Source organism: Nannospalax galili, unplaced genomic scaffold (genome assembly GCF_000622305.1).
Source record: "Nannospalax galili isolate Female #2095 unplaced genomic scaffold, S.galili_v1.0 scaffold747, whole genome shotgun sequence".
NCBI classification, from domain to species: domain Eukaryota; kingdom Metazoa; phylum Chordata; class Mammalia; order Rodentia; family Spalacidae; genus Nannospalax; species Nannospalax galili.
This window is the reverse complement of record NW_008357686.1, coordinates 710701-734330: the sequence shown is the minus strand read 5'-3', so window position 1 is coordinate 734330 and position 23630 is coordinate 710701. Positions and strand designations below refer to the sequence as shown.

Below are 23630 nucleotides of genomic sequence, written 5' to 3'. Positions count from 1 at the left end.
TTTTTTTTTTTTTTAATTTACTTATTCATTTTTATTTTGTGTGTATGCGTGTATTGCCTGCATGTAGGTAAGTGCACCCGTGTCGTGCAATGCCCGCGGAGGTCAGACAAGGCTGTCAAATCCCCTGGGACTGGAGTTATGGATAGTTGTTAGGTGCCATGTGGGTGCTGGGATTCGAACCCTGGTCTTCCGCAAGAACAACCAGTGTTCTTAACCGCTGAGCCATCTCTCCAGCCCTTATCATGGTATTTTTATAACTTACTTTGCAATGATAACCACAACAAACCTTCCCATTTCTTATACTCTTTAGTGAAGTAAATATAGGAGTCTGTTCAGTGGGAAAGGCCAAGCAGGCAGGTCCTAGAGAAGACCACAGGGGGATGGTGAAGGATACAGAGAGGGCAGGGAACAGGAAGGGGAGATAAAGGCATAGACGTCAGAGGTCTTTACCCAAAGTCACGCAAAGTGGCTCAGGATATTCACCACAATCCTACTCCAAAGTCCTTCCAAGAAGTCCTAAAGCAAATGATCAGTGCATCCTTGGGATCAACCCTGCCTGCCTCCCAACTCATCATCATGCTTCTCAGGAGGCAAGGGTCAGTGTGGGAGGAAATCTCATTCTGTGGGGTAGTATCTCTCCAGGCAGGAGAACTGCTTTGAGCCTAGGGTTCCAGCAGGTCTTGAACATGCCTAGACCTGAGTCCCCCACTGCAAGAAGAGGTGCTGCTCTCCCCACCCCTCATGCAATGGTTCTTCCAAGAATATTAACAGCAGATGTGCAAAGGGTCTCAGCTTGGGGCTGTGGAATTGCAAATAGACTAGAGCTTGAGGCCTCAGCACAATGGAGGCAGCAGGAACTGGGGAGCTGGCTCCTTCTATCTTCTGTTCTTTGCTACATAGTGTAGAATGGAGCTGGAAACACCAGATCTCAGTCTGGTGGGGCTGATGGAGGCATGGCAGGGGTGGAGGGTTGGGAAGCTCTAAAAGGCCAGGGTCAGGGGCCAAAACTTCAGGGGTTGTTCATGGCCACCTTCCTCTTATTTCTAGGGAGACGTGAGATTTCAGGTGCTTTGGGTTTACTGGGGGCCGTTGGATAAAGCACATAAGGCTGGTGAGTACATTTGTTGGGCAATGCTGCCAAGGAGAAGAGGGAAACCAGAAAGGCTGAAGAGCCTGACTCCAAAGTGCCCACTCAGACAGACCTGGGTTCAAATGTCTACTCCAATGTTCATTTGCTCAATGGGACTCACACTGGAGGTACTCAATAAGTACTTGCTGAATGAAGGAAGGAGACTTTGGCCAAGTCATTTATCATTTCTGGGCCTCAGTTTCCTCATCTGGAAAATAAATAGTAGCTATTATTCTTACTTCACTTGTGCTTTCTCTCCCCACACTTGTATCAGGCACTTAGTCCCTCCCAAGCCTGCCACACTGTCAGACTCTTTCAGTAAGGATTGGAAAGGGCAGGTGTAACAAAGCCTTGTTCTTCCCCCCTTGTACTCTCCTCCTTTCCTTCTGACCTCATTCATTCTTTCTGTATCTCAGGAAAACTTTGGGGTACAGTTCTGGGAACCTGGAGCACATGTTGAAACCTCTAGTTTCAATTCCAGTACATACTCAGATGCACAGTGCACTCTCCTTCCTCCGCAAAGGGTTAGGCCTGGCTGTAACACGAAGCTCAGAGCCCCTGTTGGCCCCTTATTTGCTTCAAATGCCAACAGCACTGCAGAGCACCAAACCTCGTACCTCTACCCCATTTCCCCATGCAAGCTAGCCTGGCTTGTGGAGCTGGGCCCCTCTGGGGATTGAACACATCTGCAGTGTTCCAGCTCTGGAAGGGTCACTGTGAGCTAATTCCTCTAGAGTATGTTAACCAGAGGAAAGGCAAACAACTCCAAGCATGTGGAGCTGGGGCAAGGATGATTCCACACTAGTAGTCAACTGTGTTGTTCAGTCATGCACTCTCTAATCTGGACTTCCTTGGGAACAATGACATGTACCTTTAGGGTAGTTCATTGGCATGAGAAGGACAATTTGTGAGAACAAAACAGACCTTTTCTACCTATAAAGTGGACACCTTGAATCTCCATGCTTTTATTTTTTGTGTGTTTTTTTCTTTCTGTAAGACTGATGGACAGAAAAGATAGGTAAGGTGAGGCCTACGTTTGCCTCTGCCTTTAGCTCTTCTGTGGCATGTAGAATGCAATTCTGTAAGATGAACCTTCTGGGGTTTGATTTCTAATAGACTAAAATATCATTTTTTGTGCTTCTAAGGAATATGGTGAAAAACAGAAAAAAAACCCCAAATTCAAGGCTGAACAAATTCAACTAGACATGCTGGATATAAGCTCCCTTTCACAGGGCTGAATCCATCTACCCTCTCACTGCCCTCTCAACCTCCCCTAAACAACCTGTGATCTGCACCCTGCTCTTTGTTTTTAATGGGATTGGAGGAGGCACAGTGAGAAATGGCCAGCACCACTGAGTGGTTTTGCATATAAGAACAAGTGATAATCTTGAAGACATGTTAAGGAAATGTTTCAGAAAACAGAAAATTCAGCAGCCTTTCCACACCGACCATTGTCATGGCAACACACTATCTGATGGCAGCCTGTGTCACCAGGCTGATGGGCACAGTATCACTATAGTAGCTTAGGCTGGCCATGGTAAGCAGCATTTGGACTTCTTTCTATTCTCATATCTTCTAGATTGAACTGATTTTTCTTGTTGGTTCTGGACTTGTGTGCTTTGCCAATTTACATAGCTAGGAACATAAGGGCTCTGTGAAAGGGAAGGTGAATGGAAAATCTGAACATTTCTAGAATTCTAGAGTAACTGCATGCTGTCTACCCTCCTGGCTTCACGTCACCCACTCTTAATGACTTTGCTTTTCTTTTTCTCCATATCAGTTCTTTCCTATACTCAAGAGTACCTCCCCACCCAACACTATGACTCATCAGCCAACTTAAGCTCTTACTAGCGCCTTTGCATTTTCTCTATGCTTTCGTTACAACCATAGAGTGTCCTAGAATCTTAGGATTGGAAGGACCCCTCCCCCAAAGGCAGACTGTTCCACTTTGACAGCTATAATTGTTATAAAATCCTCCTCCTACTGAATGAAAATCAGTCCTTTTATAATATCTACTCACAAGTCTAGCCCTGTGCCCTATAGCCATAAAGGCCCTGTCCTATTCTGTGACAGCCTCACAGAGAAATAAGGTAGAGCTCATGTCCCCCCAAGTTTTCTCTTCTCCAGAAAGTCCCATTTCCTCCTAGCAGACCTTTTGGAGCCTGGACTCCAGTGTTTTCCCCAGACTGGCTGACCTCCTGTAACATGCTCCTATTTGTCTAGAGCCCTTTTAAAGGGAGGTTGATAACTGCATTAGCATCTCTGGAGGCCACCTTGACCCGGTGACTCATACTGAGCTCCGTGTCAACTACTGTCTCTAATTCTCTTTTAGACAAAATGCTGTTAAGATTCATCTTCCCATTTTGCATGTGTGCAGCCCCTTTTGAGGATCCAGGCTTGGATGTTTCCTCCCTGTTGAACTTCATTGTTACAATCCATTAAATACATTTAAAAAACCTGACTTCCATGAAAATTCCATGTCCTCTAGGGTGTATTCTTTTTTTTTAAACTAACCCTCGGCATAGCTTTTTATCTTGCGTCTCTCTCCCTTGCTCCTCATTTAGGCTTCTTAACTTTCCTAGTTCTCAATCCCTTCTCTTTACATTACCTTCCTCACATCTCTCACTTGCCAATTCCACTTCCCAAATAGCAAATGTCTCCACTGTCTCTAGTTGTATGCCTGGGAATGTGTTCAGGGAAGCAAAGGCAGACACATAAGTGTATACATGATGCAGAAGCATGTGTGGTTTCTGTTTCCATTGTTTTGTTTGGGCTCCTCCAGGATTTAGAGCCAGGATGGAAAAGTGGAAAGGTAGAAGAAAGGGATAGGAGAAATTGGTCCAGAGTCAACCTCAAGGGAAACGAACTGTGTTCTGGGTCAGAGAGGAGCAGAGGGAAGCCAGGAAAGGGGTACAGATTGCTAGCCTTCAACTGGGCGGTAGCACAGTGAGAAGGGCCAGAGATGGAAGAAGTTTGAAGGCCTTAAAGACTGGCAAAGGGAGAAGGATTTGTTAGAAATTGAGGACTTGTGGAATTAGTAGCCATTGTGAGATCACAGGGAAGTCATCTGAAACATCAGAGCCAGAAGAAGGCTGGGTTATAGAGCCTTACAAGGGGCAATGAGCTGTGAGTGTAACTATCAGAGTCTATAGCTCATTAGCATAGAAAAAATTCTCTGGTCAAAGGATCCCAGGAAATGGAGTCTTTGCCAGAGGCTTTGCTGTTGTCATTGATTACATTCTGGTAGTGGATATGGTCTAGTATAGCCCTCAGTGAAGACCCTCAGAAAACTGCATGCTCCCTCGGACTAACCCCAGCCTTGAGCATGCCTCTTTTACACAGATTACATTCCATTGAGGAGTCAAAGGTAGGGGAACTGGCACCATCTTTGTCATTTTATGAATAAACAAGGGAATTTCACTCCTTGGGACAGAAATATGATACCTTCAACCTCCTAATTCTGCAATAGGATGGACACACACACACACACACACACACACACACACACACACACAACGAGCTATTCCAAGATACTTAAAACATAGTAGCTGGTAGGGGAGCACTAATGGAAAGCTGAGGGCAGTGATCCTGAACAGCTAGTGGACAGTATGACCCTGACTGCCATCCTCTCTACCCTGCAGACAGAATCACATTAGGCCAGCCTTGGGGAAGAAAGAGAGAGCAGCAGCTCTAGCCCCTGCATTCCAGCAAAGCTGGAGAACCCTCTCTGAGGGCACTAAAATTCCTGATTACTCACTGGAGTTCCATAGACTTTCAAAGCTCTATTAGACCAAAAGACCATCCATACTGGAAGAGAACGGGAACTCCTTCCCTACTCCAACCCTTGAAGTCTAAATTCAGTTGAATTTCCCTCAACTTAAAGAGGATTTTTGTTTGTTTTACCTTTTTTTTTTTTTTTTTTTTTTTTTTTTGCTGTGCTGGACATGGAGTGGTAGGTAAATACTCCATAAAGATAGTTTTACTGTTGGCTTTTTTTTTTTAAAGAAAAAGGATGTCAGGGAATATTTTGGAAGTGATTTTTCCTTGGAGATGCCTTGAAACTCAACCTTTTGTTTTTCTGAAGGTGACATTAGCTGGCCAAATGACAATCTCAACCAAAGTGGCTTGTGCAGAATTCTGGCTACAAGATGTCAGGCCAAAAAGAGGTTTCCTTCCCAAGCCAGTGAAATGATTAGCAGCCAAAAGACAAATGGTATTTGAGGAAGCCCCCAGTGGCAGGCCACCACACACTGGGTAGAATAAGGAGGGCAGGACTGGAGGGTGGTACTCACCTTTGATGTAGTTGAGGATTTGCTGGATTCGGTGGGGCTCATTGCGGTCTGGCCGGCAGCTTGGCGTGATTTCCAGCACGTAATCGGGACCATATGCTGTGAAAAACTGTAAGGAAAAGGGAAAGGCCAAAAAGCAAATGAAACCACATAAAACCTCCAAACCAAACCACATACAAACAGGACAATCAAAAGAAACTCACCACCCCCGACAGGGCCAGAGAAGCCTCGCAGGGCAGAGCAACATGATGCGGCTGGAAGCCCTGCCCTGTGGCATCACTATACTTGCTCATTCAGACCTTCAGTGACAGCCACTGTGAAATTTAGGAGTTTGCAGCCACAGGCTCTCTTCTCAGCTCTCAGCTTTCTGCTTTAACTGTAGCTCTTCATGCTCCCTGTACCCTAGCACACTAAAGTGCTCTCCACATGCTTTGTTCTCCCTTAAGAGCTCTGTCATTGCTTTCCTGCCCCCCCCCCATTCCTGCTGCCTGTGTAAAAACCTGCCCATCTTCCAGGCACAGCTCAAATGTCACCTCCTTCACAAAGCTGTCCCGGATTCTCCGCCAACCACCACAGCCCCCATTCAGATAGAGAGTGCTTGCCTGTATATCACATACAGGTCACAGAACCAGCTGCAGGGAAAGCTGTAAAGATTGATACGAATCTCTCAGGGGTCCTCTAGGTGTCCACAAGCACATCCTGCATTGGATAGACACATTTTAACAGTGTCTAATCTCTCCTCTCCCCACTGGATCATCAACTCCTTGAAGGCAGGCAGCTCCTTGACTTTATTGTCTCCTTGGCCTCACAGCCTATTAGCTTTGGTTGTCTTGAATCCCTGACTCCAGGAATGGAAAAATAAGTCTACTAAGTCTCCACTTCAGTTTTTCTTTCTCTATAATAGAGTTTGTTTTTAAATTCAAGGAATGAAAATAAAGGTTTGTGGATTCTATTTCTAGTTCACTAGCTGACTCCTTGTAACCTTTGGTAAGTCACAATATCTGATTCAGCTCCTCTGTTAGAGCCCACTTGGGGAAAAACACTCCATGACAAAGGGAATCATTCAATTGGAATCAGTCTTTGAATGGGAAATATGCAAAGCTATTTCTGTTTAGGTTTCAACAGAAATAGTATTTGTGCCCACTCTCTGGAGAGAGAGCATATGGTCCTTAACATGGTGTGCTTTCAATAGTGACATTGTTAGGTGGTAAGTAAACTAGGGAAATCTAAATTCCCTGAAAACCAAACCAAACCAAACCACACCACACCAAACCAAACCAAATCCAAAATGGTATAGCAGGAATAAAAACAGGGATCTTGATGTGTCATGATTTTGATGTCACTCAAAGAACTTGGAAATAACTCAGGGTTATTGCCACAGTCATTAAATTATCTTTGTTAAGAGTCTGGATACTGCCATCTGGTACTGTGGGAGATACTGTGGAACAATCTCTGGAGATTCTAACAGTGTCTTTTGGGAATCCATGGGATTAATTTCATGGGGCGATAGCTTTTGCACACCCATGAAAAAAATTCTACACATTTAATTTAAAGGAAAATTACCAAGATAGTGTCAATGCTTCTCCTGCCACTTGTGTATACTGACCTAGAACAAGAGAGGCACTTAGTCCTTCTTATTGGAGTTATCATTCTGTGATACCTAACACCTCAAATTCTGGAAGAGTTTGATTGAAGAGACCTTGAGTAGAGATTGTCTTTACCAAATCCATATATGGAACAGACAAATGGTTACCTGGGGGAACACATCCAGAAACCATGTCCCCCCTCCCATTGTGACTGAAAGAAACTTGAGAGGCTTGTATTTTTTAGCCAAGGAGGGCCCCCCAGTCCAAATCATAGAAGAGAAGGCTTCAAACAGGTGTGGCGGCCTGTTTTCCTTAAGTGATGTGCTCATCTCATGGGTATGGAAAGGCAGGCTTAGAGCCTCAGAAGGCAGGCAGCTGCATCAAAGCAGGTCCTTCAGAGGAGATCCATACCCTTGGCATCAAAATACTATAAAGATCTGAGGCAGGGTGTCCAGGAGGAGTGCTCTATCTCCACGTGCAGAGCTGACACTGAGGATCCTTGGTCAGCAAGTCATACTGTAAGCTCTTTTTCTGGAGCCAAGGTTTTGGAACAGCACATTCTCACTTGTGAATGCCTACTATGTGGTTATCCATACTCTACTACTTTAGTCCTATTTGACAGAGCACACAGATGGTAACCATATGGTCAGCTGGGGCCAGAACTGACTGCCATGTGACAAAACAGCTCTACTAGGATTAAGCCTCTTATCCTGGCTTCATTTGCACCTGGTTTTGACTGAGCCACACAGTGGTCAGAGTCATCAATAACCCATTCTCTGCTGAAGCAGGTAAGAGCCAAGTCTGGGTTCCCAAACTTCTCCCCACCTTTGCCAATCAAATATTTTTTCTCAGATCTTGCTTATTTGCACCATTCTTGGGTTAGGGGACTCAAATGGTTTAAGAAAGTCCTGTGCTGGGAGCCAGTTATGCAATGGCAGCTGGCTGGTCCCAGTCTTGGAGGCTTTGCTTAGGTGAGACTGAGAGGTCGGCTGTATTTAAAGCCTCTTCTCCATGTTCTGCTATGCTTTAATTTTTGTACTTGTTACATCTTCACTGTAGGACGACAAATTCTGTAAAAGCAGACATTTCTGTCATATTCTCTTTGCATACCCCGTAGAGTCAAACTCAAGTCATCACAGTTTTCCCTTAAATGTGTGTTGAATTAAGTTAATTTACTAAGGGTTTAGCTAGGTGTTTGGTTAATTGTGTGGAATAATTCAGTCACCTCAGCATGAACAGCTTTCCCGGGCTTTGGTGGCAGTATGACGGTATGGAAAGAGCACTGGCTTTGGGGTCAGGCGAGCTGGAATTTGGCGCCTGGATTTAGCTGTGTGCCTGGGGTAAACTTGTTAATCTCTGTTTCATCATTTCCACCCAAAGGATGATAAATGCTGACCTGTTTGGACTGATAGGAGATAATATCTATCAAAGGACCTAACTCAGAGCCCTGGATATAGTAAGACTGATAAATGTAAATTCCCTTCTCCTGGGGCAAGAGGCCCTTGCTTAACCCTGTCCCCTCTGTACCCTAAGGAATGCTGGGTGAAGTGCTTGGGGCCTAGATGTATGTGGAAAGAAGAGCCTGTTCCTTCTTCCAGACCAAGACTGTGGTCTTGGTGTCTGTCCCCACTTGCTTCTGCCATTGGGTTAGCCTAGGGCCAGCTGAGGAACTGACTTCTCTCATAGTTTCTTTTTTATTTTTAACTTTTAAAAAATTTTTATTTATTTATTTTATTTTATGTGTATGTGTGTATTGCCTGCATGTAGATAAGTGCACCTGTGTCGTGCAATGCCCTGGGACTGGAGTTGCGGACAGTTGTTAGCTGCCATGTGGGTGTTGGGATTTGAACCCGGGGCCTTCTGCAAGAACAACCAGTGTTCTTAACCACTGAGCCATCTCTCCAGCCCCCTCTCATAGTTTCTTGTCCTAGGGTTCTGCTATTTGTTACTAACTGATGAGGTGGAGATGAAACATGATCATAGTAGACAAAAAAGATGTTGAGGCTGAGGGATTTGTCTAGCACTAGAAATAGCTCATTGTCCCACCCTGGAACTGCCCTTCAGCTCCAGGAGAAAAGGAAATGGGCACACAGCAGTCCCATCCAGACAAGTTGGATAGGAGATGAAAGGGGCCAGTCGACCTTCAAGGGAACATACAGGCTTTGATCTCAGCAAAGGAAGAAGGGAGGTGCTAACCTCTCTCCACCCCTTTCCCTTTCCCTGAAGCATTCCTTTTGCTTCCTGGGCTTCAGTAGAAACATTTTGAGAGGAACATGGTAGTGCAGCCAAGGCAAATGGAAAGTATGTGGTGGGGCAAAGGGCTAGGGGTTGAAGGTAATGGCTGCTTTGGGGTAGTCATAACAAGCACTGAGTCTTGACCCCACAAGTCAATGAATAAAGGAATGTAAATAGTTTGCCTCTAGTTCAGTTCAATCCAACTTAATGCTCCATTCTTGCTCAATCCTTTGCAGTTGTTGCTCACATAATGACAACTTGGTAAAAAAGACAACAGCAGAAGCCTTTGAGGTTGCTTTTATTCCTCCATAATCCTGCTTGGTCATGGGAAACCCAGGCCACAGACCCAAATCAGCTGATCTTTCTATTCTTCCCTCAGCTTTTAGTAACTCCCTAGTATGTTGCAGATTAGGTTAGTCACTAGAGTACAAGGACAATAAGACAGGCTTAATAGGAGACGTTATTGCTGAGCAGTGAGATGAGTGGTATGATAATAATATATAACAATAATAATGTTAAAATAAAAGTAATGACAGCTAACATTTATCACAGGCTTATGTATCAGGCACCTAAAGTGTCTAAGCACTTTTTATGGGCTGAATAACTTAATTTTCACAACCACCTATATGGTAGGTGTTATTATTGTTTCCATTTTAAGATAAGGGTCTGAAGCACGGACAGAAGCCACATAGACGAGGTCATTCTGGAGATTGCTTTGGTAAAGTACCTAGAAGAAGTGGCTTGGCCGGTCTGGCCAAGGGAGGGTGGGGGTCGGGAGGAGTCATTTCCAGCAGAGCCTGGGCAAAGGCAGGGGGAACAAACAGAAGAGCATCTAATTAGGTATAATTAGTTGTGGCTAGGGAACAGACCACCAGGCTGAGAGGCAAGCAAGAACTTCATGGTAGACCCCCGCCAAGGCATTTGCTCTTACCCCAGACTAGTAGATCCATCAGGACAGAGCATTGTATTCTCTGCTGTTTTGCCAGTTCCTAAAATAATGCTTGCATCTCATGGGTGGTAAATAAATACATGTGGGATAATGAGTAGAAGCTTGGGGGGGTACAGGAAGTGAATGGGCCATCCATGTGTCTGAGTGGGCTCACTGGCTCCCATGTGGAGATTGCTGGTGTTTGAGAGAGGAATGTGAATAGGCTCACCGGTTAGGAAGCTGTTGCTGTAATCCTGAGGGGTGCTCATAGGGTTGGGATAGGGCCACTTGTGGGAGGAATGGAGAGAGAAAAACTTCAAAGATAGCATCAACAGAATGAAACAGAAAGTTGGATATGGGGAATAAGGAAGAGGGGAGAGTGAAAGATTTCTGACTGTGAGGGAGAAACATTAAGAAAGTATAGCCTGAGGGGCCAAAAGGTTTGCGGGTCAGATGCAGGTGTGTGTAGGGGGGGGTCTGCTGGTGAGCACATGCAGGGTCAGGATCCTAGTGACAGTGGTCTGTGTGAGAGAGTAGGCCCAGTGTAGGGAGAGAGTAGGCTTCTGACATCACCTGTGTTATAGATTTGGGAATTACCAGTGACAGAAAAGCTAAGGAATCAGATGAGATTACCATGGCTATCCAGGTAGGGTGCCTGTGACAAAAGGGAGAAGAGAGTATAGGAAAGAATCATGGGGAGCCTGAACACTTCTAGGGTAGGCAGGAGTGGAAACAATTTTGGCAATAAGATGAAATCTCACAGTTTAAGTGAGAGGAGGGTTGAAAGTGTCTTCTTCATTTGTCCATGGGAAAGAGACTATAGTTACAATATAGTTCACAGATGGTGTGGATAGAGACCTGACTGGAGGGGGCTAAGGATTTGGATAGGAGGAAGTGAGAGGAGAATGACAATATTTTAAAGGACTTTGATTAGGATGGGGCTCAGGGAAGGTGGGTGATTTAAGATGGGAAGGTCTTGAGTATATTTACAGGCTAAGGGAAAAGGGCCCAGAGGATGGAGGCAGGGGCAGCCTTAGAGAAATTTAGACTTAGTTATATCTGTCTTTGTGACTGATTAGAGAGTTACTGGGGAAAAGTACTGTTGGATGCATCTTTATATTACCTGCAACTATTAGCACAAGGCCCAGAAAATAGGTACTCAATTCATATTTGTTGCATGAATAAAATGAAGTGTGATTGGGATTACACAGCAATTCATATCCAGGTGGGAGGATTAGGGTCTTGAAGGATGAGAGTGATGGCAAATGGACAGTGATGGAGTGTACGTGGTGGAAGTTAGTTAAAGGAGGCAAGAGAATCAAGATTTGTGTGGGGACAAAGTACCCATGAGCTTACTGGAGTTGGAAGAGGAGAGCTTGGGAAACTTTGACCTTGAAGTTGAGGGAACAGGACTTTATATGACAGTTACGAGGCCAAGCTGAAGCACAGAAAGGCTGATGATTAATGTGGAGGTGAACACAGTGGTATTAAGGGAGAAGCAGCAAGGACTTGAACCATGCAGTTGCTGTGGGGCAGAGTAGATAGGATACTCTTGAAGGGAAACACAACAGGACTTGGCAGTTGGTTGGCTGTGGAGGAAGAGAGTGTGCAGAGAAGTTGAGTTGACTCCAGGGTGAGTGGAAGAACCTCAGTACTACTGAGAGAAATGGAGTGCCTGAGGTAAGTTAATAAGTAGTGCAATACTGGTCAAGGGAAGATGGTGGGCTTGGTGTTAGCTGGCTTTGACATGGCAATAGGGCATCTCAACCATGATGTTTGGTAGGGAGCTAGACATATGACAGCAGTGTGTGGAAGTGAAGTCACAACAGAGGACCAGGGCACACAATTAGAAGCTCTACATTTAGAAGGCAATTGAAGGATAAGAAGATCCAGTGAATAGTAGGAAAAAAGACAGCAGAGAGGAAGAAAGAGAGTAGTAACGTGAAGTCTCCCGGAATCCCAGGGACAAGAAGCAGCATAACTCGTCTCTGGGGCCAGAGCAGCCTCCTTATTACCTAGCCAGTTGAAGATTTAATGGTACTGCTTCTGTCTAGCTCTTTTTCTGGAATATTCTAAGTGGCTCTCAAACTTCTAATTTTTAACTCGAGTTCTACCTTTCCCTAAAAATTATCCTTAATTCTATCAGGACAAGTCGAGGGCTATTGCCGAGCTCTTTCCTAGACCCCTGAGACTTTTTTTCTGTTTTCATTTGGTAACACTGTGCCTGTGACAGTAATTTGGGCCCTGGCCAGGAAGACCATTTCTTGTCCTAGATCACCCAGTGAACAGAACTCATCAGAACCAGAATAACATAATACCAGCATTTTGAACCCTAACATGGTCTCATATGATGCTTCTCAACCTTTCCTATATCACCAATTACTCCATCAAAGAACCTAGGTCCAACCATGATGGAAACAAAAAAGCCCTCTTTTTCCCAGAAAAAAAAACCATTTCTGTTTATAGGAAATTCGGTTATTGCATATGTCATTGATGGTACATTTTAAGAACATAAAATTGCAGTGGTATTATTGGGAGTAAATTTTATTGCCATGGCTTTACAACACAAACAAACAAAAATAATAACTCCATTAGCCGTTGGATTGAACCAGCAGGAAGCAGCACATCAAAGGCAATTGCTAGTAGGCAGAGGATGGAGGGTAGGAGTGTCCAGATCATGACCAGAAGGTCAGAGTGATATGTGCTATTGGAGAGACAATGTTAGATGGATGTGAGGATGGAAGAAAACAGAAACTGTTAGTTACTGGAATGAAAATGTGGTGTCCTATCTCAACTCCATGTACATCTCACCTGTAGGCCTGACCTTGCTTACTGTGCAGAGAACTGCTTGATGCTAAGGCTTATACACCAGAACCTAGTGTGCCAAGAACTGTGTATTTGAAATGAAGGAAGTAGTAAATGATTTATTTGTGGTGCTGGGGATGGAACCTTGCATATACAAAATATGCCTTCTACTACTGAACTGCACCCCAGCCCTTATTCAGATGGTTTAATGCCATTTTAACTCTGGCTCTTAAAAAAGTTTATTACAAAAAATAATCAAGTAAATCTAGGAAATGTTATCTTATTTGAACACCAATTACATTTAAGTAGAGAACATGCCCAATATTAACAAGTCTTATTTCATTAGACAATGAACTTACAGGCTTCTTGTACATGTATCTGTAGCCTGTTGATGAAGTTAACCTTATTAGTAAGATTCCCGAGTTAGCCAGTCCACAGCAATCTATGCATGTGTGTGTACTTATCAGTGCATACACACATAAGCATGTATTTGCTTAGGTACTGAGCATCATTATAGACCCTGAAAAAAGCTGAAAAGAAGAATGCCTGGTAACAGTTTTCAAGATGAAAATCAAGAGAAAGATATAATTACAGGAGAGACAGAAATAAATGAAATAAATGTATTGGTTCAAGTACAATAAAATACCCTCACATATGTGAGACACTGGACAATTAGGTGACCTCTCCAAGATCAGAATGCTAATACTACAGAGTACTGTCACAGCTGTGAACTTGAACCCATGGCTTCAGGCTTTCAGCCCAGTGGGCTTTCTGTAAGTCATGAAGCAGTCAGCTAAAGAGCAGGACTTCCGGAGTCATGTGTGATAACATCTCCTGTGCTCTTTACTAGCTGTGTAATCTTAGAAAATGTGTTTAACTAGCCTGTGCTTTGGCTTTCTTGTTTGTAAAATGGGAAAAATAACAGAACGTACTTTATAGGGTTGTAATATAAATGAGTTAATTTACATAAAGCTCTTGGAACAGTGCCTGGCTTATAGTAAATGTTGAAGAAACATAATTAGTTAATGCTAGATATTCTTCATTCTTTTTAGGCTTTATCTATTGTACAAAGAAATGTGATGAGCAGTGACTAAAGTCAATTTCTGTATAAATGTCTGCTCTACCTAAAGAAGGATGAGTTTGGAAGAACTCAGCCTGTCTCCAAAAACTCTGAAGGCAAAAGAGAGACAGACAGATCAAGAGAAGGATCAAGTGAAAGTGATAAAGAAAAATGGAAAGGAGTGACGAGAAATTAGAAGTGGTGGGGAAGAAAGGCAGAAGGACAAAGTGACAGAAGTGTCTTTGTGGCAATAAATGAGTTAATTCATAGAAAGCACGAACAGTGCCTGGCTTATAGTAAATGCTCAGCACATTCCTATTAAAATGGGGACTACAGTGGAGAGGGGAAGGAGGAAGAGTTGAGGAGGCAGGAGAGACAAGGTTGCCAGCCCTCTAGGGTTCTCCCTGAAGGCCAAAGTTTTCCCTCAGGGCATAGTTTTAGGAGAAGAATCCTGGCCAAGACTAATTCTTTTCCCACATCACTACTGATGCTCAAATTTCCACTATTAGAGAGAATTCCTCTTTCATAAGTACATGCTGGGCCAACTTTGGTTATACCATATGTCTCTGTTGCTCAAATGAATATTTTGGAAATAAGTCTACACATGAAGTTTTTTTTTTTTTTAACATTAAGCTTTCCTTTGGCCAAGGGTGGGGATAAAAGATGGGAATTATAAGGATATTGTTTTGCCTGGCTTACTGCTGGAGGATGACTCTGAAAATTTATTCTGTTGGAGGATAAGTATCCATTACCTTGGTTGGATCCTTACACTATGCCAAGAAACCACCTTCTCTCAATCCCTAAGCTTTTTAACTCCCTTTTCTTCACCACCTTGACCCATCATTTCTCAGATACTGCAACCTACTGCAGTCTGGCTTTATCCCCTACCCTATGAGATTTCAGCTTAGTGGCAGCTCTCATTAATTGGTCAAAGCTACCCGGGGTACTGTGTTAAGGAGGATTCTGAGGTTGCATCTAGATTCAGCAGGAATATGTGCCATGTTCAATTTTAAATGTACCTAGGGGGGGTATATGGTGGGTAGGGTGGAGCTGGAGTCAGGTGTGTCCTATCTGTATTTGCTATTCCTACATTAGAAGACCAAGAGTAAGCCAGGCCTGGTGGTGCAAATTTATAATCTAAGGATGAGGCAGGAGGATTGCAAATTCAAGGATTGCCTGGCCAACAGAGTGAGTTCTAGGCCAGCCTGGGCAACCTAGTAAGATCCTGCATCAAAATAAAAAAGTTAAAAAGAACTAGAGATGTTGCTCAGTGGTAAAGTGCTTGCCTGCATGAACAAGGCCTCAAATTCAGTCTTGATGCCAGGGGTGAGATAGGGTGCAGGAAGAGATCAGAGACCAAGAGTGACCTCCTAATTTTCTAATGTAATGCCTTCTTTTCAGCTATCATTCACTCTATTTGGTTTCCTACCAGCACATGCCATGCCAAACTCCCCCAACCCTTTCTGACACTCTTCTTTCTGTCATCACTGCTCTACCCAATCCTTCTCTGGACCCTTTTTTTTTCTTCACCTGTGTCTGAAGTGCTGTTCTCCTCTGTCATACCCTCAGCTTCTCTTCTTGCTCTCTGCAAGAGTGCACAGATTCTGTTGCTGTTTTGATTACATCTGTGCAGGGGCCCTGCATGTCTGGGTCTAGCTGATATTTTTTCCTTTCTCTGACTTACATTTAAAATTATCTGTGGAACATTTTCCTCTGGAAAACTTGAATTGCTTAATGTGTTCCAAGTAGACCCAATCCAGTCTATGTCCCTTCAAAGAGAATATTCACCTTTGTTCACTCAGCACCATGGGTGAGTCCCACCATAAAAAATGCCCCTCAGAAAGGATTTGAATTTATGGCCCTTACCGGGTTTGTGTCCTTGTGACTTGTTTAGAAGCACTGGGTTTTGTGCTTTCAAAATACCTTCAGTGCTCTGGCTTAAGAGATCTCCGGCCCTGTGATCTTCCCATTGTTTGAAGAGCAAAGATTTTTGTCCCTACTATTTGTCAAACAAACAAAAAAATCCCTTCTATCTAACTATGTGCAAGGAGATAGGAAGAGACCCAGGGCACTCCCAGAACTGGCATTCTCTCTCAGGGACAGCCTGAGAAAAAGCACGGTGCTGTGCAGACTCTTTGAAAACACCCAATGTTTATCTCTTGGCAGGATGCAGTGTTCTGGGTGCTGGGAGACAATAGTGACCACAGCAGATACAGCCTCTGGCCTTGAAGGGCTTACCATCTAGTAGGGAATGCAGACACAGGCAGGAACCTACAGTGAAGGAATAACAGAGGTGACTCACCTCTCTAGGGTAATGGGAATTCTGAATTTGGAATTGTGAATTGTGAGGGTGAGGGCTGTGCAATAGATAAGGCTTCATGAGGATATGGGAGGCAATAGAGCTGCCCTGAAGGATGTATAAAGTCTAGGTAGGAGGGAGAGAGAGCAAGAAAGGCAGGAGAACTAGAATGAGGACGATGAAGATATAGTCAAAGACGTCATCAAAAATTAATCTATAGACCTGGGAGGCTGAGGAAAGAGGACAGTGAGTGGATTGTGAATTCAGTGTTAGCCTGGGCTACAAAGTGAGATCTTGTTTCCCAAAAAATTTGCTCATAGAGGGAAAACAGAGGACTGGGTCAAAATCAGCACCAACACAGTCCTCTGGGCAACTCTCTTCTTCAAATAGCACATGCTCCTTTTATGCTGACTACTGACAGGTTGATGGGCATGACAGAGAGAAGGCAAAACCATGGATGGACAAAAAACTCCATCAGAGTGGGATTTTTCACCGACACATCCATTGGATAGATCACTCGGGGCAAACTGGGCCTGTACTTTCTTAGAACCTATCAATTCCTTTGCTTACTGACTTACATGATACCTATGTTTTCTGAGAACTCCTGTATTCCAGGGATAGCCTTGAATAGATGAATGTCACTCGGCTCCTGTCCTCACAAGTAGATGCAGAGACAGTTCTGCAAATGAACAATCACAATGATCTAAGAGAAGTGCCACTACAGGGGTGCAGGCAAGGGGCTCCTATAGGGCATAGGGAAGAGGAAGCCAAATCAAGTTGTACTGTTGGAGTCAGCTTTTAATTCATTTCCATGTCTTCCCACCTATTCTGAGCCTTCTGTCAGAAATTCAGATCTGATCATGTCATTCCCCTTGCCTGAGAACCATTGTGGGCTCCCTCACGGACTTCAAGGCCAAGTCCAAATGCTAAGGCAAGAAACACAAAAGGCCTTCAGTCTGGCCCAGCTGACTGACTTTTCAAGCTTTATCTTACACCAAGGCTGGTCTAAATCTCCTCTTCTGTGGTTCCATTGAGCTGCAGTGTTTCTCCCACTCTGTCTGTTCAACTCTGCTGCCTCCCCTGAGCCATTGCTGAAGGTTAGGTGTTTGCTGCATAGTCCTCTGTCAAGATAGACCAGGTTCCTCCCCTTGTTCCCACAGCTCAGTGCCCAATCTTCTACACTTATCACAATGAAGTGTAACAGTTTGTATATGTATGTGTCTCTCTCCCTTACTGGGCAGTCTCTGCCCCAACAGTGAGAACTGGGTCCTATTCCTTTCTTCCTCCCAGAGATGTATATGGGCTTGGCCTATAGGTGCTCTGTACAGTTTTGCTGAGTGAATGAATGAATGTAACATGTGGCTAGTTGGGCCTGGTTGCTGTCAGCAGCTGGCATTACTTAACCTGAGAGATGCATAAAAAATAAAGGGCAGCCAGAGTAGCTGAAAAACAGGCGGCTTTAGTGACATCATGACAAAAACAAAACAAAACCAGAGAAGGCTGAGACAAACGCTTCCACTCAGCCTTTAACAAATGACTCTCACTTCTGAGCAGCCCTTTTTGTCTGCTCACCCATTCACTTTCGAAAACCTAGTCATTGAAATGATTCTAATTATTCATGGTCAATGGCATATCCAGGAAACACTCAGTTTACAAGCAATTAAAATACACTAAAATAGATTTATGCAGGTTGAACTTGAGCCTGCTGGTGAGAAGGGAGTGAGTAGCTTATGTCTTGGAGGGGGATTTGCTCATCAAGGCTTCTCTTTATCACTCTTTATCTCCTTACTGCACTGGTTTGGTGTGAACATGGCAAACATCCGTTGGTACCATTTAAGGTGAGCTTGCTGTGAACAGCATGCAGAAGCCAGTCCACAGATGTTGCCTTAGTGTAGCCCGCTGTCCTGTAAAGGTGTGAGTGCTGCCATGGCTCACCCACCCTGGGAAGTCTCCTTAGCACTATCACCAAGGGCTTGGTTCCCAACATGGGAACTGCTTGGTATCACTCAACCCCTTAAGGTTTAGTCTCCACACTGATAAAATGGGGACATGAATCTCCTATCCCATTATTCTTAAAGGGTTGTTTCTGAGGCTCAAAGGAAGATATCTGGAGAAACATTCCAGCTAGGGGTTAGCCAAGTGAAGCGCTTTTCTTCTATGACAAAAATCTCCAACTCATGACTATCAGGCTCCTTCAAGGTTCTGTGGCTTTCCTCATCAACAGATTAGCAAAGGTACACTTAGGCTCATCCTCTAGGTTTATTTAAGAGTCCACAAAAGGATGATTCATCACCTTACCACACTCAAACTGACAGAGTTTTAATGTCCCTCTAAAGAAGATGACGGTCAGCAGCTAAACAAACATGATGTTTGGTCAACAGACGCAGGCAGCCAAAGCCTAGCACATTGAGTCCAGGGGCCACAAAGATCTTGTGTCATTCTTTTCCACTGCAGGCCCTGCTTTCTTGGGTTTAACTCTAAAGAGGAAAAAGTTCATTTGCTGCTCCAAAAAACTGGAATTACAGAGCTGCTAAGCCACTCAGTGTGCCAGGGTGATGGCACAAAATTTAGGATGATCAGAATGAAATGGCATGTTTCAGATAAACTTTGGAGCTAGGTTCAGGGGAACTGCAAAATGATCAACAGACTGCCACAAAAGCAACATAGCAAAGGGAAGCAAAGGTCATAGAAAACCAGTAAACAGGAGTGATGGTCAACCTTGAAGTCTGACCTGAAATTATTAAGGTCATGAGGTACATTAACGGCTACTTGTTTACCCTACATTTGCAAAAGGATCCTGGGTTCCTTCACGCTCCGTCACACTTCCCTACCTTTCTGCTCGTCATTCCCTTTGCAGAGAATGCCTCACCCTCCTTTCTTAGCCTAGATCATTCCTGCTCAGTTTTCAAGACCCGGCTCAACCTCTTCAACCTCTTTGAAGCCTTCACTGAGTCTCCAAAGGCAGAGTTTCTCATTTACTTCTTTGGTGTCCCCCACAAGGGCTTTTCTAGTCCTCTGGTTCACTCTAGCATATCTGTTTACAGTCTCTTCTTCCCCATTAGCCTGGGAATGTAGGAGCCAGAACTACATGGCACAAAGATGCTCTTGGTACCCAGCTGGGCATGGAAATACCCCACATTCAGGGCTTGAACTCACTCTCTGGCTCTACACAAGACCCAGGGGGAAGGCTTATTAGGCCCCTGGCTCTATGTTCAACATGGGGTTTACCTGATTAGTGACTACCTTGATGTCAGAGCAAGCAGTGAGAAATCTACTGCTAGGGTGGCCAGACAACGTGTGGAGGACGCATGTGCTTTAGTAGTCTTCTGGTTCAGGCCCTCAGCCCGATTCTCAAAGTTAAAAAATGAGAGCTGGAAAGTGCTGCTCCCACCCCTAGCCCTTAACTCAACTCTCTATGCTTGTTTCTTAGGAGTTGCATAGCAGCATAGTTTTGTAGGTTTGGAACTTGAATATGCATCTGTTACTACAGAGGAATGCCTCATGGATGGAGTCTGACCTGGCCATGGCTTCCACAGCTCTGGCTCAGCACGCACAGCCTCTGGTTCTGCTAACAATGAACTCAATGGCTTTAGACATATCAGCTCATTTCACGTTCCCTATCCCCAAAATGGGGAGAATAATGATGTGCCACGATATGAGTCAATAAACTTGACTACATCCCTGTGGATAGAGGAAGCAGCAGTTGACGCTGGTGGAGCCTGGAGGCTTTTGCTGTTCTGGCTGTTTCTGCCTGTAAGTGTAATTTACTCTGCATCAAGCTTAGATGTAGAGTCTTTGGGGAAGAAGGGCAGGCCCACACCTCTGGCCTGGGCTGCCCAAAGCTAGCACACATGGTAGCAGGTAGCACTGAAAGGGGAGACAGAAAGGGATAGGATGGGATGTTCGGCTGTGGGCTTCCCAACAGCTGGTCTCCTGCCTCCCAAGAGGGATCAGTTAGCAACAAGCTCTGAAAGCAGTGCCTCCCAGAGCAGTTTAGTATTGAAATAAAAGTCATGACAAAGTCAATCTGACACATTTTTAATGATACACATAATGATTATTGTACTGTAGTGTAATTGGGCATAATGGTAAGTAATTCCCAATAATAAGTGTAATTATGATTACTATCATATACCTGGACCAGAGATGTCCCAAGTCAATCAGTAGGGGGTAAGGACTGAGGGTGAGTGGGCAGGAGGCAGATACCGGGTTGCAGGGTGTTCCTCTGGCTTCTCTTCCTTTCCTCTCCCTGTTCCTTCACACCTCATTAGGGAATAAAAGATTTATCTGAAAAGGGGTATGGATGAATGGATAGCTGTTTCCTCTGGCCAGGGGATGCTGTCCTAAATTCCTAGGGCTAGAGAATCTGGGATGTTCACAGGGGATTCAAGATGAGTAGCTCCCATTTTTCCATGAGGTTTCTATGAGAAGTATCCTTGAACCTAAAAAGTATAGGTCTTGCCAGGTGTGGTGGCACACACCTTTAATCCCAGCACTTGGGAGGCAGAGGCAGGCAGATCTTTGTGAGTTCAAAGCCAGCCTGGTCTACATAGTGAGTTCCAGGCCAGCTGGGGCTACAGGGAAACTCTGTCTCAAAAAAGATGAAAAAAAAAATTATAGGTCCTGTTTAGATTCCAATTTGAACAAATCTATATAAAAAGGTATTTTTGAGACAACTGGGTAAAATGTGACAGACACCAGTATTAGATGATAATAAGATATTACGAATTCTGCCAAGTTTGATAATGATATTGTGATTAAGAACAGATTCTTATTGGGATGGGATGTAGGTCACTGGTAGAGTGCATGTTTAGCACTCTTTGAGGACCTGGGTTCAATTCTCAGCATACCCCAGACCCTCTAAGACAAGGAAAGATCCTTATCTATTAGAGACACATATTTATAGGCCATTTACAGAAAAAAATGGAGAACAGAATAGAATCATGGTTTTTGACAATTGTTGGAGCTGGGAGGTAGGTACATTGGGGTTCATTGTACTTTTTCCTTTATATTTATCAAAAGTTTCCATAATTAAAACTTAAAGAATCATGTAGCACAGACTGCACTAGCAGTGATTAATGTACTAATGTGATCATGGTAACATTTAGCACACACAGGCGCTTCTGGGAATGGGACTTTGCATGGGTGGACTCAAGGAGGGTGGATAGGTGTATATTGGAACAGGACTCACTTTTAGAAAGTGGAATTCATGGCTTGGGTAGGGAAATGTGTATAAGGACTGGGGAATTTTGAATGGTTACAGGACAGTGTGAAGGTTCTGAGAGAGAAATCATAAAGTGAATGGAATAGGTGAGTAGGTGCTCATGTCCATGTACTAGGTCCCCTGCTGGCTTGTAAGATCCCAGAGGTTGGGTTTTGTATGTTAATTGTCTTTGTTGTCTCTAGTGTTCCTAGGACATGCAGTAAATCACCAACAGGTATAGAATATGGCAGAGTGGAAAATAAAGTAGGGCAAGGGGTTAGAGAATGCTGGAGAGTTAGTTGCTTAGGACTAAACTCGCATACCTGAGCCTTTATGAGCTGTTTCATGTATTGCGCCCACCCCCACTCCTCTCAACCAGGCTTTTGATCCTTCTAGACTGTCATTGGTTCCCCACATTTTACAAAGGGACCTTGGGCTGCTTGGCCTGTGTATAATCTTTAACCTCATTCTTGATTTTATTCTAACCTCTTCCACCTGAGTAACACACACAGCTCTTTTGAAATCTTCAGCTGTAGCTTCCTCCAGGAAGTGATCATAGGCCCTTCCCCTTCCTATCCCCAATGCCACTTCTGGGTCTTCTCTTGTTCCATTGCACCCTCATATACAGTCTCTACCATGGGTCAGACTACCGTGAATTATAATTCTCTTCCGGATAGATGGAACTCTTGGAGGGCAGTGTGTCTTTTTAGCACAGGCTGCATGGAAGGGAACTTTTACATGCTGATGAATACATGAGTGGATAGATGGATGGAAGAATAAACATGCTTTCTAGAAGAGCATCATTAGAGACTTAGAAAACATCCTAAATCAAGTGCTGGTAAATAGAGTTGCTAGTGTGTACTTAAATATCAAAGGGAGAAACAGAATCAGTATCCCTGGTTATATTTTAAACTTGGTGATGTGACGATTTACATTCAATAGTTATTGCACAGACTTTGGAGCCTGACTACCTGGATTTTAATTTTGGTTACACTATTTGACACTTGTATGATTTGGGGTAAATTATTTATATTTTCTCTGCCTTAGTTTTTTTTTATATGGGAAATAAGGATGATAGTGCTATGTATGTATGAAATGTGATAAATTTCTGAAATAGTACCCAACATATAATAAATATGTATAAAAGGGCCTGTTATTGTTATTTGTTGCCCAGAGTCAGCAACAGAGCTAAATCCTTTATTCATTCATGTGTATTGAAAGCCAGCCAGCTCAAGGTCTTCATGATAAGAGTAACTTCACAGAGTTTATATTTGACCCAACTTTATCCTCTCACAATAAGAGGGAGATACTGGACATAGTCTCATTATATAAAGAAGTGAGGCTTAAAGCTATTAAGTAACTTGTCCAAGGCCACTGAGCTTATAAGTTGAAAATTAGAATCCTATCTCTGGTGTATGTGAATCCAAAAGTCATTGTTCTAGACGAAGTGTCAGCAAATAACAGTTCACAGGTCAAATCTGTCCCTCTGCCTTTCTTTTTCTTTGAAATGTAATGTACCTTTTTATAATACATGATTTAGTATATTCACAAGAAGTATATTTACAAAGTTGTGCAATCAGTATCTAATTCTAGACCATTTTCATGACTTCAGAAGGAAGCTTCATGCCCACCAGCCATTTATTTACCTTTCCTCCAGCCCTTGGCAACCAAGAATCTGTTTTTTTGGTCTCTATGGATGTGCAGATTCTGGACAATTCATATAAAGGAATCATAATATATGCCTTTTTTCTTTTTTCATTTAGTGAATGTTTCAAAATCTATCCATGTAGTACTTTATTATTTCAAAATTTTAAGCTATTTTTTTATTTTATGTGTATGAGTGTTTTGCCTGCATGTATGTAAGTGCACCATGTGCCTGTGGAAGCCAGAAGAGGGTATCTGGATCTTCTGGAACTGGGGTTGAGGACCATGTGGGTGCTGGGAACAGAACCCACATCCTCTGGAAGAGCAGTAAGTGCTCTTAACTGTTGAGCCACCTCTCCACCCCTGCTTTATTATTTTTATATCTGTTTAAACTCAAAATATCCCAAAGTGGAAACAGCCCAAACAATGAATGGATTAAAAAGAACATGAGA

General features: G+C 43.6%; 1 protein-coding gene across 3 annotated transcripts in view; it reads right to left on the bottom strand.

Annotated features, from left to right (window-relative positions):
- Hdac8 (histone deacetylase 8) overlaps positions 1-23630 on the bottom strand; it is a 246386-nt gene that overhangs the window by 15434 nt on the left and 207322 nt on the right. For all 3 annotated transcript variants that reach the window (XM_017794979.2, XM_029557443.1, XM_008855551.3), the window contains one exon: positions 5422-5527. In XM_017794979.2, coding sequence (XP_017650468.1) covers positions 5460-5527 — 68 coding nt within the window. In that variant the 3' untranslated portion in view covers positions 5422-5459. The remainder of the gene's footprint in view (positions 1-5421; positions 5528-23630) is intronic.